Source organism: Neovison vison, chromosome 6 (genome assembly GCF_020171115.1).
Source record: "Neovison vison isolate M4711 chromosome 6, ASM_NN_V1, whole genome shotgun sequence".
In the NCBI taxonomy this organism is placed as follows: domain Eukaryota; kingdom Metazoa; phylum Chordata; class Mammalia; order Carnivora; family Mustelidae; genus Neogale; species Neogale vison.
Genome location: NC_058096.1, coordinates 97,397,635 through 97,413,738, shown reverse-complemented (window position 1 = coordinate 97,413,738; position 16,104 = coordinate 97,397,635). Strand labels below are relative to the sequence as shown.

The following is a 16,104-nucleotide window of genomic DNA, read 5'->3' as shown; positions in this document are numbered from 1 at the left end:
CTGCTGCTGAGTAGAGATCCAGGGCTTGATCCAAGGACCCTGAGATCATTACCTGAGCCCAAGGCAGAGACTTAACCCACTGAGCCACCCAGGCACCCCTATTTATACTCTTTTTAATCCAAAACCTCCAACTGTGTACTAGAGCCCATCTTTCTATAAAAGCGTTATTCTGGCAGCCTACGTCTTCTTTATTTTCCATTGCTCCCTTTCTACTATACAAACATGTTTTTATTTCTCTCATCTTAACCTACAGCAATAAAAGTAACCTCTGTTTTCCTTATGTGCCCATTTTTTCCTGATCTGTCTTTTTTTTTTTTTTAAGATTTTATTTATTTATTTGACAGACAGAGATCACAAGTAGGCAGAGAGGCAGGCAGAGAGAGAGGGGGGAAAGCAGGCTCCCTGCTGAGCAGAGAGCCCAATGCAGGGCTCGATCCCAGGACCCTGGGACCATGACCTGAGCCAAAGGCAGAGGCTTAACCCACTGAGCCACCCAGGTGACCTTCCTGATCTGTCTTATAGCAAGACTCCTTAAAATAGTTATTTATGCTCAAGAACTCCAAATATCCCACTTTCTCTTAGCCCACTCCAGTGGTCAGACTTATACATTCCACAAAAGTTCATTTGGTAGAGTTGATTACTATGTCATCACTTCTTTACTAAGTTTCTAGGATAACAACAACAAAAAATCTTGGTGTACCTACAATTTCACATATAACACTTTTTTGGTCTCCATTGTTTTCCTTCTCTTCTTCCAGCCCTCTTAATGGAAAGTCTCATGGATTAGTCTTTGGTGTCTTTTTTCTTTTCTCTATTTTCATTTAGTTACTTTTATTCTCACTTAGCCTCATGACTTTACCTCAAATCTTTACCTTCTGCACCACAATGATTCCTCAATTTATACTTCCTATACCTCTCTCCTGAACTTCAAACTAGTTCCTTGAGGTCTGAATTTGAACGTCTATAAGTCACCTTAAATTTAGCATGTCCAAAAGTATGCAACATCTTTCCACTGTGCCTCCCCCTAAAACATCCTACGTTCTCCTTTTTCATCTTACTTGATGGCAAATCTATTAATTTAAGTACTCAGATCAAAAATCTAGAAATATTCTCTAACGCATTTTCTTTCACAGCTCATAACAAATTAATACGAAAAATGTGACCTTCAGAAAACACTGAGACTCTACCACTTCCATTGTTATTATCCTGGACTGAGCCTGGACCAGGCTCATATGTTGTTTGGGCTAAAATAGCCTCTTATCTGCTTTCCCAGTTTCCCCATACTCTTCTGCAATTTACTCTCAATACCTCAGTCAGAATGACTTTTTTCCCCTTTGCTGAACTTTTCATCCCAATCACTTATTTATTCTATAACTGGAAACCTGTATCTTCACTCCCCTTCGTTCATTTTTACCCATCCCCCCACCTCTCTCTCTTCTAGCAACCATCAATTCATCATCTGTATTTATGGATCTGTTTCTGTATTGTTTAGATTCCATACATAAATAAAATCACATAGCACTTGTCTTTCTCTAGCAGACCTATTTCACTAATACCCTCTAGCTGTTGCTCTAGCTGGCAAGATCTCATTATTTCTTATGGCTGAATAATATTATATATATTTCCCATATCTTCTTACCCATTCATCTACCTATGGACACTTAGGTTGCCTCCATATCTTAGCTATTGTAAATAATGCTACAATAAACATAGGGGTTGTATATCTTTTTGAATTAGTGTTTTTCTTTTCTTTGGGTAAATACACAGTAGCAGAATTACCTCATTGTACAGTAATTTTGTTAAATTTCTTTTGAGGAAACTCCATACTGTTTTCCACAGTGGCTGTGCCAATTTGCATCCCTACCAACAAACAGTTCACAAGGGCTCCTTTTTCTCTACATCCTTGCCAACACATGTCGTTTCTTATCTTTCTGATACTTGCCACTCTGACAGGTATAAGGTGATACCTCATTGTGGTTTGGTTTGCATTTCCCTGATGATCAATGATGTAGAGCATTTTTCAGTATGTCTGTTAGCCATCTGTATCTCTTCTTCAGAAAAATGTCTATTCAGGTCCTCTGCCATTTTTATATTGTATTATTTGGGTGGGGTCTTTTTTTTTTTGGTATTGAATTGCTTAAGTTCTTTATGTATTTTGAATATTAACCCCTATAAGATATATCATTTGCAAATATCTTTCCTTTCAGTAGGTTACCTTTTCATTTTGTTCATGGTTTCCTTTACTGTAGTGGCATGACCTCTTTAATAAAATGTCAGATCTGAGTCTCTCCCTGCCTCTCTCCCTTTAGCCTTTCCAGGTATACTATAGTGCAAATTGTTCCTTAACTACACAACACAGACTCTCACCTTAACGCCTTTGCACTAGCTCTTTGCTCTTTCCCCAGATACCCACTTCATCTCCTTCAGGTCTTCCTTGGAATGAGGACTATGCTAAGTATCTTATTTAAAATGACCCTTATCCTTCACACCAGCACCCTTGACTCACCACACTCTGTTGATTTCTCATCTTACATCTTTTAACTTTAGCTGTTAACTGTGTTTATCATTTACAATTTGTCTCCACACACTAGATGTAAGCTCCTGGATGTCAAGAACTTTTTTTTTTTTTTTTCCCACTGCTGTATCTCTGGGTCCTAGAGCAGTAATCCCATCAGCACAGAGTAAGGACTCAGTAAATATTTGTTAGATGAATAGATTAGTTAAAAATGTGTCAGCCAGAAGGATGAGCATTCTGGAATATAATCTCCTTTAAAACACATTGACAGCGAAGAGAGTATTGTTAAGTATAATTAATTAGGGAAAAGTCAATATCTATGTTCAACTAACAACCAAAGAGACCCTAAATCTGTGGAAAGAGCTTTTGAATGATGTCTGTATTATCACAGGTAATGATGACTAAATAGAAAACATAAAAGTAAAATGCATGTGAAAATCAGGAATAAAATACTCAAAGAGTAAAAAATTATGCAAGAGGCATCTATTAAGATTCTAATTTTCTGTATATTAAAAATTGGGGTAAATGAGAAAAGTAGGTTAAGAATTTCTCAGAAATGAAAATCATTTCTGTATTCATCTCAGAAGAGCTATGCAAATAATAGTCAAAGTGCTAGAGAAATGCAAAGCTGCACAACTCTAGGGTATCCATGAGCCAATCGATTTGTTTGTGGATTTTCTTGGTCCCTTGTTCCTCCTTCTCATGTTTACTGCCTAATATTTGACCACTCTTCTGTTTGTTGGCAACTCTCACAAGACAGCAAACTAGAGAAACAAAATGAAACATAAGCAAATTAAAGCTATTCCTGATTGTAGCCTAGAGAAATATGTTGGGATCTTGGTCTAGACAATAAGAAAATTATGTGTAGGATTTAAGAATGGTCACTAAAATGGGTACTAGCAAGTTTTCTGGAAATCAGTTACTATCATGGACTTGACCCAGTTCAATTAAAGTGAGCATTAAATTCATCTAAAATAGAGTCAACAGGTAGAATAAAAAGAATTCATAATATATTTGAGGAGGGGCGAAGAAAGGGAGATCAGGAAGGTAGAGAGATGTGAGCCTCTGCTATAGAAATCTCTATTAGAGGTAATTTAACATAATGGAAATGCATCTAATATTAGCAAGAACTAGGACCAAACCTAACTACCACTTACTAGCAATAGAAATTGGGTCAGAACACTTAACCTCAGAACCTACTTCCTTATTTATAAAATATAGATAGTAATATCTTTTCTATATCCAAATTCCAGTTTCTGTCACGTGTTATCTGCCTATTTGGCCCAGTGTTGACAGCCATCTCATTTTAAGCACTCATCTTTCAATTTTGAAAGGATAAAACCCTGAAGAAATATCTAGAGAGTAATTAACATATGGCTAAAACTATCATGGGAAATATAAAAAGATAGATTGAAAAGTGCAACCGGGACCTGTTTTAAATGAGAGGAAGCCTATTGATAAAAATGTTTTTTTTTTTTCAACTGCACAGGAAAATATTATAAAAGCTCTATCTAAAAACTATAGCCTGGGTAGTGCAGTCAGTTGAGCGTCGGACTCCTGGTTTAGGCTCAGGTTGTGATCTCAGGGTCATGATCTCAGGGTCATGAGACCGAGCTCTGCCTCTCGCTCCATTTCGGACTCCTTGACAGGCTCCGCACTAGGCATGGAGTGTGTTTGAGAGTCTCTCTCTCTCCCTCTCTTTCTGCCCCTTATACTCAAGTTTTCTCTCTCTCAAACAAATAAATAAATATTTAAGAAAAAACTATAGCAAGGCATCTCTTGGGGAAGTAAAAGATTTTCTTCCTATTATACAGACTACAGCAGAGAAAATGCTTTGTTCTTTGTAAACTTACTTAAATTCAGTAAGTTCTATGGGAAAAAGGATCTTTGTTTCATTCATTATTGACCTCCCTTGAAGAGTAAATGATTAAGGCAATTAAGAAATAGGTTTGGATTAATACAGTATACACAGATTATAGTGTACTTGGCCAGGGGTGGGGGGAGGTTCATCTGCCTTGGAAGGTAACCATACACAGTTAAAAAGAAAGAGATAAATAATAGCAAGCTAAAAATATCTTTAACGCCTATAAAATGCAACACACCTATTCCTATCATTCCTGAACAATCATTTATAAGCTTCTAGAATTCTGTTGGAGAATTTATAATCCATATTCAATATACATTGGCATATGCGTAGATATGAAATGACTATTATTTTCTTGAACCAGAATAATGGGATTTCTTGGAATGACCAAGAGAGACTCTCCATGATAAAGAAGGAAAAAAAAGTTAAAAGTTTGGGGAAAAAGTTCTACTCCTCTGCTTAAAGTCAAGCTCTAAACTTTAGTTTTTAGTTTAAAAAAGGTTATTTATATAGAAGACCACATTTAAAATCTTCGTTACTTAGACTTTGGGGTAACATACAAACAGCTAATAAAAGAACAAACTTATTTAGTAATAATAGAATATATTAAATACCAATGCAAAATAATTTTTTAAACTGCTTAACATAAAAGCACAATAGATTTGCACTAGAAACCACACACATTGAAGCGAGTATCTACAGATTTTATCCTCTGGCTAATTAGAAATCAGTTCAAAGTTTGCCAAAGTAAAAAGCACAACCTTACACACCTCTTTGCCAACTCTCTCATACAGCTGATGGAACCAACAATCCAAAGAACAATGAAAAAGAATTTTCTAATGAATCTATTTCCCCCTGAAGTTGTATGAGAGGAAAGGTCACTTTCTCACTTACTAGCATACCTTTTCAGTATCCTTATCATTTTCTTGATTGTACATATTTTCATGTATTATGTTCTATTTATACAATCTTCAATAGCATCTTTATTTATGACTTTGTGAATCAACATCTTTGTGATAGGAGGTGAAAGTCACTTAGCTAATTACACATGCTTGATAAGCTGCATAATAATAACCACTGCAGTATTGTACATTAGTTGAAGGCATGTAAATTACTGCAGTTATTCTCATTTGGGAAAAAACAAGAGACTTTGTTTTAGTTGTTTAAAAGACTTTGTGTTCTCTATATCCACCTTCTCAAGTATACTGCGCTTTCAACCCAAATCATGGCATCAGTAATACACTACAGGTCAGATCTCACTCTACTAGTATGACCGAAGAAATAAAAATAAAAACAAAACAAAACAAAACAAAAAACTCAATTTAATACAAATACTGATCGACAATTGAGAATTTCGTTGTATGAAGCTCTTCCATATAATGCAATCCTCGTAAAACACAACAGCTTAGACACTCCCTGCCCCACAAGGATGTTGTAATGAAATCTGACTTGGTCCAGCCAGCTTTAGAAGTGCGTAGAGGGATAGAATGTACACCACTAGAATATTAATATGACTTCTGTATGAAGATTGGAAATTCTACAAAGTTATGAATAAGGTCAAAATAACACTTGGATGATTTACTGCCCTAGAAAATCATATTCTCCTATGAGTGATTTACTGGATGTTATATAAAAATGGAGTGTGGACAAGCTACATTCAGATGCAAGCTTGCAGCTGTCAGTGTCTACATTTACTCAGTCTGGCTAGAGGATGATTTGAAGGTTGATTTAATTGTAGCTTCTGAATCATGTTCTTCCCTATGTTTTAAATTGTTTAACATAAATACAAAAATGTTAAAGTAATTTTAAGACTGTAAATATTTAGTATAAAAATCTGCAAAACCTCATTCTTTTCTGGAAGAGTAACCGAAAATATACACTATCTGGAAAAAAATACCATTACTTAATAATGGTAATTGCCCAACAGTCATGGCAAATTTACCCTGATATGAGAAAGTTCATAGGGCATTCAGAAGTAGCTAAGAATAAACAAGCAAAAAACTAGGTTTGTGACTGAACTGATCAGTTTTAAGAGGAACAGAAATCTGTATTTGGAGAACAGGGTTCGGAGAAAAAGTCAACCAGTTGGCAAGGCAGCAACATTTGGACTCCTTGCATGCAATGTCATAGCCTAAGTATCTTTTCCTCTAAACACAAACTCAGAGCAGAGATTCAATTACTATCGATGCTACCAGCACCAGAACACAAGGCACCACCACTGAGCGTCGTCAATGTTATCTACTCAGCTACAGCTCTCCTTCACATCTTTCTATTCCTTGACAGGCTTCTTGAATTCCAAATATCACCTAACCATTTACTTTCCAGCATCAGCAAATCATCCTTAGGGAGAGTACCTTCTTCCTCTGTAAGCTTTTTCCCCCATTTTTTATTTCCACTTTTATACATACCTCCTTTTCTACATATTTTCTTGCCGGGTTTTCTGGCACATTCCTTGGATATTCTTTTTACTGAAAAATGAATAGAAGACTAGAAAATAACATGGCGCTCCATCACAGACCGCCGGAACATGCAACACCACTATCTAACTTAATATGCTCCTGCATTTACTGAGTGCGAAAGATCCCCAGTTCGTTGAGCCTGCACATGCAATGGAGACATGTTGATGCATCTTCTCAGAAGTCATTCGGTAGGAAATGGAAAATAGGAGCCCATTTCTACCTAAATACACGTGCTGCGGAGGAAAGAAAATGAGTAGGCACAGGAAAAAAATAAGAACAGATACACCAACACACATAAACAAAAAGAGCGGCATGCAAGCATGTAAAGTATGTCTACATGCCAAAAGGAAAAGCCATGCATGCTACCAGTACACGTGAATTAATATTGTTAGAACTTAGAATAGAAAAGAAAATATAAATTTATCTCCCTGCTTTTTCTGCAGTAAACTCACCATCCTCAGTGGGAACGTATATGTTTAAATATAGGCAATCTTCACTCTGGTCTTGCACGTATGATGAAACCACATCCAAGTTATTAGTAAACCACACAGGAAGCATGACTTCCGGCAATCTGCCATCGATGATATTCTGGGGGCATACGGGAGCAAACTGAGTCGCATTCCTGATATCTGACCAGGGGGATGGTGGCTCTGGAGGCTGAAAACGATGTTCCCCTGTGGGTGGGGCAGCATACGGAACCCCAAGAAATTGAATAACAGGCCCCAAAATTTCGTTATTGAGTTCTTTCTTAATCCCCCTTATCTTGCCGAAGTTGGTAGTCACCAGTGGGTCTGCATCATCCAATTTTTGGGAAAGCACATGGGCAGCCTGAAGTAAACATCCCAACACGCAGAGAGTCAATGAGGCACCCAATCCCCTGTGTACCAAGCATGCCATTACTGCTCTCCAAACATAATTTGGCCACATGCATCTGGGCAGTGCCATGGTCCCACATTAGCTGTGTAGTTGTCTGGTTACAGGGAGGCAAAGGTATTTGTATCCACTTGAGAAAGACCGTATAATGGTAGAATACACCTCTGACTTCTTCAAGGCGAGTTTGTCAAGAAAAGCTCAGGAAGCTCTTTATGCAACCACTATCTCCCATCGATTTCACATGGACTGAAGTAGCATCTTCAATCATCACTAGTTATCAGACCATATCCTATTGACCATTCTGTTTCCCATAGTAGCAACGTGACAAGAGTGGCCATTGACTGTAGATTTCCCTCTTTAAATCAAATCCAGTTAGCAGCAGGTCTGCATCCTAAAGAAAATGAAAATAAATCATTAGAATGAACGAGCTAAAGTAGACAGAGCAATAACTAGACGTTTTACAAGCTACAGAAATACATAAGCAGTGGCTAGAGTCAGGTAAGTTGAATGCTACCATAGGAAAATTGGCTTGATGTGAGATGACAGGTGAAATAACTGATTATTAGATTATTGAGAAACTTGCCTGCTGACTTTATACATGTTTAAGTGGAAGCAGGCCTTGTCAAAATACATGGTTTCAAGAGCATTTTGCAGTATACCATTTTTTTAAAATACTGAAGGTTATATGTGAAAGTGCCCCTTCATTGATAGTCTTCAATCATGTCAAGGAACCACAGAATTAATCAGCAGACATACTAAATATTAGAATTACATAGCAGAAAATATTTTGAAAATCATTGCTAGGGAATTAGTAAAATGTAAACAAACTGTAAGAGTGGATATATACAAATACATATTTAAAAACAAACCAACAAGGAGGTAGTCCCCAATCCTATGCTATCTAGAAGAAAACAAAGCTAAGGCTAGAACAAGAAAACGAATCCTATTTCAACGGTGATCATTTACGTACATCTACCTTCTAAGTTCAACCTCCTTGCTGTTTCTCAAAAGTCTGCATCAAGTCATTGGATATAGGTCCCTCACCTTAAATTAAGATTCAAAACTTTAAAAGATAAAATGGCTGTAGACAACATTTGAAAAAGAAACAGAAAGTATCATCATTTTTTTTTTTTGCAGACTAAAGGTATCTTTTTCTACCCTCCAGCTATAACGTTTTAGAAATCAGTATATTTGCAACATGAAAATTAATTTCTGCATCAAAGACAACATATTTTAAGTTACAAATTTCATTTTCACTACCTGCTAGAGATCAAAGGAGCAATAAAAAATAGAATGCAGTAGTTTTACAAAATAATCATACCTAATCACAGCATCCTGCAATATTAACACTAATAGAACATCTAACACTGTTTACCCAGTTCAACTTAAAACACATCAGGATAAAATGTAACACTCAGGGCAATGCAATTCATGCTGTACTCTTACTTCAACTCCAAGTTAGCACACAACTCGGCAAATTCGTGTTTTCTTGTTCAAGAAATCTCTTCAAGGGCTTACTTTGAAAATACCGGTATTGATTTGTATTACAGATGGTTCTATCCTGTCATATTATGAGAAGATTCCTGAAGAAGTGCTGGTCTGGCAGCGGGGCTGCCCTGACTCTGTGTTATTGGAAAGGAGATTGTACAAACTATATAGAGCAGCGGGAGATTTGGTTCAGGCCTGGTGTTCCCTTAGCTCTGAACAATCCATCACAGGAAGCAGTAAGGAGATAAATGTCTTTCTTCAAGAATATGTTCATCTGTGTTAATTCAAAAACCTTTGCTGTGAAAGCTCATTAACATACAAAAGACAGGCTTAGACCCATCCCATTCCTGGGCCAGAACTCCAGCAAGCATTGAAAATTTAGCTACACAAACCCATCTCTGTTAAGAGTAGACTACGCTTACTCTTGTGCAGAATCGCAGTGGGCCACAACATGATGGAGTCTTTCCCAGTCACATGTAAGATTTAAAAAACACCATGTCGAATGGATAAAAAAGATGTGGTACATATACACCATGGAACATCATTCATCCATCAGCAAGGATGAATACCCACCATGTGCAATGACATAGATGGAACTGGAGGGAATTATGCTAAGTAAAGTAAGTCAAACAGAGAAAGACAATTATCATACGGTTTCGCTTGTATGTGGAACATAATCAATAGCATGGAGGACCACAGGGGAAATCCAAAAGGGGAGAAATCAGAGAGGGAGATAACCACAAAAGACTATGGACACTGAGAAAGAATCTGGGGGTTTCAGAGGGGAGGAGAATGGGGGGAGGGGGTAACAGGGTGATGGGTATTGAGGAGGGCACTTACTGGGATGAGCACTGGGTGTTACACTTAACTAATGAATCACTGAACACGGACGGCATCAAGGACGAATTACGTACTATATAGTGACTAACTGAACATAATAAAAAATAAATTAAAAAAACAAACAAACAACAACAACAAAAAAGCACCATGTTGACACCCAAAATAGAGTACCTGTGGTGGCACTTTAAAAGTCTTCATCACCATTTTTCATTCAGCCCAATCTCCATGCACAGTGATTTCCAAAAAGTTCCCTTTTTATACACTTGGTATCTTATTAATAATAAAAAGTACTTGTTCCAAACTGAGGGTGACCCGGGGGAGGTGGGTAGGGAGAGGGTGATGGGGTTACGGACATTGGGGAGGGTATGTGCTATGGTGAATGCTGTGAAGTGTGTAAACCTGGTGATTCACAGACCTGTACCCCTGCAGCTAATAATACATTATATGTTTATAAAAAAATTTTTTTTAAAGTACTTTTTTCTTATTAATGAAATAATGCTCCTTTTGCACTCACAAATCCCTAACCATGTTAAAAAGAAAGGAGCTCCTGTTTCCCACTGATGTGATACTTTTATACAAGTTGTGAAAGATTAGAATTCTGCATGCCATGGTGAATTTTCAAATTCCAATAATGTTTCACCTTTGGGCTTCACAAAAACATCCCATTTTACATGGGCTTACCTGTGTGGAGAATTACAGTACTGACCCCAAAGATTTCTCAGAAGTTTTGTTATAATAATAACAGTTGTCCAAGTCTAATGTAAAAATATGGGTTGCTTAAATTAATGAAATTTTAAACATATATGTATATAAGTCTATTATAAGTCTTCATACATATATGTGGGTGTATCTAAATATAAAGTCTCTCAAATTTGTTGGCAGGCTTATTTCCTATTTATTGGTGCTTTCTTACTGTATGCCAAACCCTTTGCTTTTATGCATTTACATCTCATTTACAATAACCCTATAACGTGGGTTCAATAGTTATCCCCTTTTTACTCAGAGGAACTGAGACTTAAAGAGGTTAAACACCCAGCCCAAGGTCTCTCAGCGAATCAATAACAGATCCAGGAGCCCACTGGCATCTGATTTAAAAGCTGTCCTCTTGATCACTGCACCTGATAACAGTCTCTCACTTCACAATGAACACTTTTAAAAAATTGATCCTAGTGCACTTAAAATTGAATTGTAAAAGTGTTTCATGTTCCTTTGAAAGGACAGAGTCTAGGTAAATACTCTGACAATTTCATAGAGACAGAAATTTAAATGGATTACCCTGTTCTTATTGGAAGTTTAGATTTAATTTTGTTACTTTTTTAACTTGACATTTTGACCTTTTTATTTTACATCAAATACAGTGACTGGTTGTCCATATGTTTTTACACAGGATTATGCTAAAATAATAATGGGTGACAAAAAAATTCCAACTTCCTGATAGCCTAAATGTCCACTAACTGATATTGATAAATGAACTATGATGTATACACAAATCAGAACTCTATACATCAGTGGAAATAAAGGACCCAGACCTAAATATGTAAACTTAGATAAATCTCAAAAGTTTTAAAGAAAGCATGTTGCAGATCAAAGACAGTAAAATGTTATTTAAATAAAGCATAAAATATGCAAAACAAAGCTGTATATTATCACAGATCTCATAAATATGTAGTAACAGAATACCTGTCATCCCTGAGTAAGGAGGAAAGTGTATTAAATACTCCAGCAGTAATTAATTAATGGTATTAATTAATTAATTGATAATTAATTGGCACTAAGATTGATAACCTGCGGTGAGGCCTTAAAAGAACACAATTAATTAACTACAGCAAGTTTTATAAATCTAAGATTTGACAGTGTTAGATGACACATACACACCCCTACACCTTTGTTATGCAATTCTCTGTTTTTCCATGTGTTTGAAATATTTTATAATAAATACATGAAAATAACACAATCAGAAAGCCTAATTCAGCAGTCCAGACAAGTAGATGAGTCTAATAAATCATACAGGACTAACTCCATCGAGCACTGCAGTTAGTACAGATGCTAGTTCAAAAAATTTCTTCCTTTGGGTTGAAGCATATGTGGTACCACTGAGAAAAAAGTAAAATACAAAATAAATAATATTTTAAAAGGCATATAGATGGTAGTATTTCACTTGCATTAATTCATCATAATAGCTGAAACTAGTTTTGTTCCTGAGTAACCCAGATCAAAGAGATGATGCTGAGAGAGTAGAGAGAACTTTCTGGAACATTAGATAATCACAGTGGGTGACACAGTCATCCAGTTTTCTATTCACTCAACAAACATTTAATAGGTATCTACAACATATAAGCTATTGTGCTAAAATTATGAGAGTATAATTGAGTTTTTGTTCCTAAATAGTTACAATATTTTAAAGGAATAAGCCACATTTTAAAAAAAAAGTCTCTAATGCAAGGTGGAATGTGACATGTGTTCAACAAATGGTTGCTGAATGAGGAGGTGGGAACCAACAGGAAAGTTCCGACTTACAACTTTACATAGTCTATTATATGTCTTGTTATAAAATTATTACCTATTTATTTTCAACCTTGCTTATTTTCATTTCTTTTTATTTGTTTTATTGTTGAACCCAGCTCCCCCAACCCCCACTACTGAATTTCTTATTCAAGGGCAAGGATTTCGTGTTTGTTGTTTTTAAATAATGCTTCACAGCCATCATAAAATCTATTTGGCAATCCTTATATAGTGCAGGCAAACCACAGCTGACGCTGACTTACCACCAGCATAAGGTGGAGCTTGCCCAGGGCTATACAGCTGATTGTTGTTATTTACCATAGTTATGTCTATAAAGTCATTGCAAACACCAAATTAGGGAACATGGATCCATTGCTTCTAGGGAAATAGCTATAAATTATTCACATAGTTATAAATTATAATCTCAGTTACAAATTAAATAGTTATAAATTATTCACATAGTTGTAAATTATAATCTCAAACCCTAAAAACAATTCATTGTAGCAGACTCAATTCTCTTTACTTTACAAAAGAGAAAACAAGGTTCAAAAGTGTTGAGTGACTTGTCGGAGGCCACCCCACTAACCAATGACAGATTTGGGATTCAGAGCCCCTCCAGCTGGCCCCCGAGCTGGACCTTCTTGCACTACACGGCATTCCCCCTACCATTTCTATTCTCTGTTCATCTCTATATGAGAGCTGAAACAAGGAGGCAGAATATCTTCCTGGGTAGCCTCAGTTGGAAATGTGCTCGTAGGGCAACCCAGAATTTTTGCTGCTCTGCTCATATCTATAAATGCAAAAGCAGTATGAGTACTAACTTTGGGGTTAAAAATAAATTTTAGTGAATAAATGAATTTGAAAATACAGACCTAGGAATAATGAAGATGGTCTGTATTAAATAAAAGTAAATAATATTCTATACCTATGGATCTAAGAATCATTTTGAGGTCAGAATATATCATCAGCCTGCCACCAGCACTCAGTAATAATCATTGGTTTTAGGAATTGATTTTCTAATAATAATTTAGTAATTATTGCATTTAATAATAACTGGTTTCAGTGCAGTCTTCTCAATGGTCAAGGCCACCCATGTAGTTGGAATATGCTTATGTGACTAGTTCACTATAAGAGAATCTGACCACCAGTTGATTTGGGATTCCTATACCAAGATGTTTCACATGAACAGTGGGGATGTTTAGACCTTGGAGACAAGGAGTATCCTGTGTGACGTAGCAGTGGGCAAACAAAGAAGCCTGAGTCTGAGACGTCCAAACCCCATTGGATGCATATCCTTCTCCTGTTGTTGTTCTCTTGTACTATTTGCCTGTAACAAAGCTGTCCAAGGAGTATAAACTATTTGAGTCCCATGAGTCCTTTCAGTAACTGAACACTTAAAGTAACTAATGTGTAACTAATTGACATAGTAAGTACTTAAAAACAGAATGAATAAACAAATGAGTGCAATCACACAAAATATGATTAGACATTAAACAGGCCTACCTCTAGTTAGTAGATTAGGAAACAGATTTGAACAAACATCAGTGGTCGTGGAAGAGATCTCAGGCAGAGGGCACATTCTAGAAACATGGAAAGTATATGTAGTGGATATTGTAGTGCTCAACTTCCATGAGAATGGCTCACATTCCCATGACTGGTCCACACCAGTGGTAGGCTGGCCTTATTGCCTAATGCAGACCAGGGGCCACCCTGGCCCTGAAACTCCTTAGGGAAAGGGGCAGAGGGAAGAGCTGACTGTGATTCCCTCATTCCCTCCCAGGTGTTTTTCCCAGTGACATGCCCCAATAAATTTCCCACAGGTAAACCTCCATCTCAGAGTCTTTATGTTTTATTTTGTTTTATGTTTCCCCTGGAAAACCTGGCCTACCACAGCAAGGAAAGAAGTAGTAATGCTTGAGGAGGGCATGGTTTAGTTTGGCCAGCGCACAGAGTAAATGAGGTTTAGCCTTGAATGAGACGAGAAAGGCAGGTTACGGCCAAATCAAGCAAGCCCTTTATTAAAAGGCTAAAGAGTTTGGATTTTATTCACAGGATGGTAAAAAGCCATTAAATATTCCTAGCAGGGGAAGAATATTATCAAATTTATTCACAAGAAAATTAATCTGGCAGGGTTATAGAGCAGGGATCTCCAAAGCCCTGTGCTCATACCCTACCACAAGATGACCAGATGAGAGAAGGAAAGTAAACCGCTGAACTATGTATCATAATTTTTTTTTACATAAAGCTAAAGAGAAAGAAATGGAGCTGTGCTAATATGAATATATGGTTTAAATACCAGTGTCTCCACATGATTGTGTGATATGTACAGCTCTTGAGATGTTCTTAGGAAGTCCTACAGCCCTTTAACATGGTGGGTTTGCCAGCAGAGATGATTTTGTTGTTATTGCTTCTTTCCAACATACAGTGATATATTAGAGTTAACTTCACTGGTAGCATTACTGGATAAGTAGACTCACACATTTTTCCTCATCTGTAATTAAAGTAACCCTCACAAAAAGGAGTACTGAATTAAATTTTTCTCACAAGATAAATATATGTAAAAGTAAATACTAGTAGTACAATCATAAGAACAAGAAACAAGCAGATACAAAACTTCTAATACAAGCTCTTCAGCTACTCAAAACTCAAAACTATGAGTTTTGAGACTCAAAACTATGGCTATCTAATCATATACAATAACAACAAAAATTTTCAAAACATCAAGAAACTAACTTGAAATACAGAGTTATATCCAGTTCATTAGCTGTGAACTATGTTCTTGAAATCTCTACGTCTTAAAATACTAATGAATGATGGAATGAAGGCATCAAGATTTAAAAGATACTAAAAATACTGATTTTATCTTTTTCATCTCTTAATATCTATTTTTGTGTGTGATTTGCAATCTGATGATAGAGATATTTATGTAGGAGTTGTATGTACATATTTTATACTTTTTTGATTTGGTGATCATAAACGTGGGATGGTATAATCACAAAAATGTGGGGACTGCTACCTCACTTTAATTAGTGAATTAAACGGTGAGAAAGAAACCACAAACAATTTTGTTGTCATGTTCAGTTTAAAATATAGGTGAATACACCAAACTGATTAACATTATAATCAACTATTCACTCAGCCCTGTCCAAACTACATTACATGTCTCACGTCATTTAGTCCCCACCACCAATTTATAAGCCGTGTCCTGTTATTTGAGAAGAGGAAAATGAGGACTCAGGTGTTTAGATAACTTCCTAAAGCCCACAAAGATAGGAAAAGGGAGACCCTAGAAACAAGCTTAGTCCTGCCTAACTCCAAAGAACATGCCTGAACTTTTATGATACATGACATTTTGCTTTGCTCCCCAGTGAGACTAACTCAAGCCATATGCTCATTTTGAACATCTGAGGAAAGTGAAACACACAAGACACTAACAGGAAGAAAATAAAAAGGTTGTTGATCATCTTGCTGGGGTTAATTAATAAGCACAATTCAGAGCATCTCCAAGCACTGTGGTATTGAGACTTCCTCCAGCAACATTCCATAATATAGGCCAAAGAGTA

The 16,104-nt window shown here is 36.5% G+C and overlaps 1 protein-coding gene across 4 annotated transcripts in view; it reads right to left on the bottom strand.

The window, feature by feature from the left end:
* The window catches only part of NLGN1 (neuroligin 1), an 837,296-nt gene that overhangs the window by 650,671 nt on the left and 170,521 nt on the right, over positions 1 to 16,104 (bottom strand). For 3 of the 4 annotated variants that reach the window (XM_044251809.1, XM_044251808.1, XM_044251810.1), the window contains exon 2: positions 7,291 to 8,102. In XM_044251809.1, coding sequence (XP_044107744.1) covers positions 7,291 to 7,783 — 493 coding nt within the window. In that variant the 5' untranslated portion in view covers positions 7,784 to 8,102. Of the gene's footprint in view, positions 1 to 6,787; positions 6,806 to 7,290; positions 8,103 to 16,104 lie in introns of those variants that run through there. The other variant, XM_044251811.1, reaches the window with a different exon arrangement.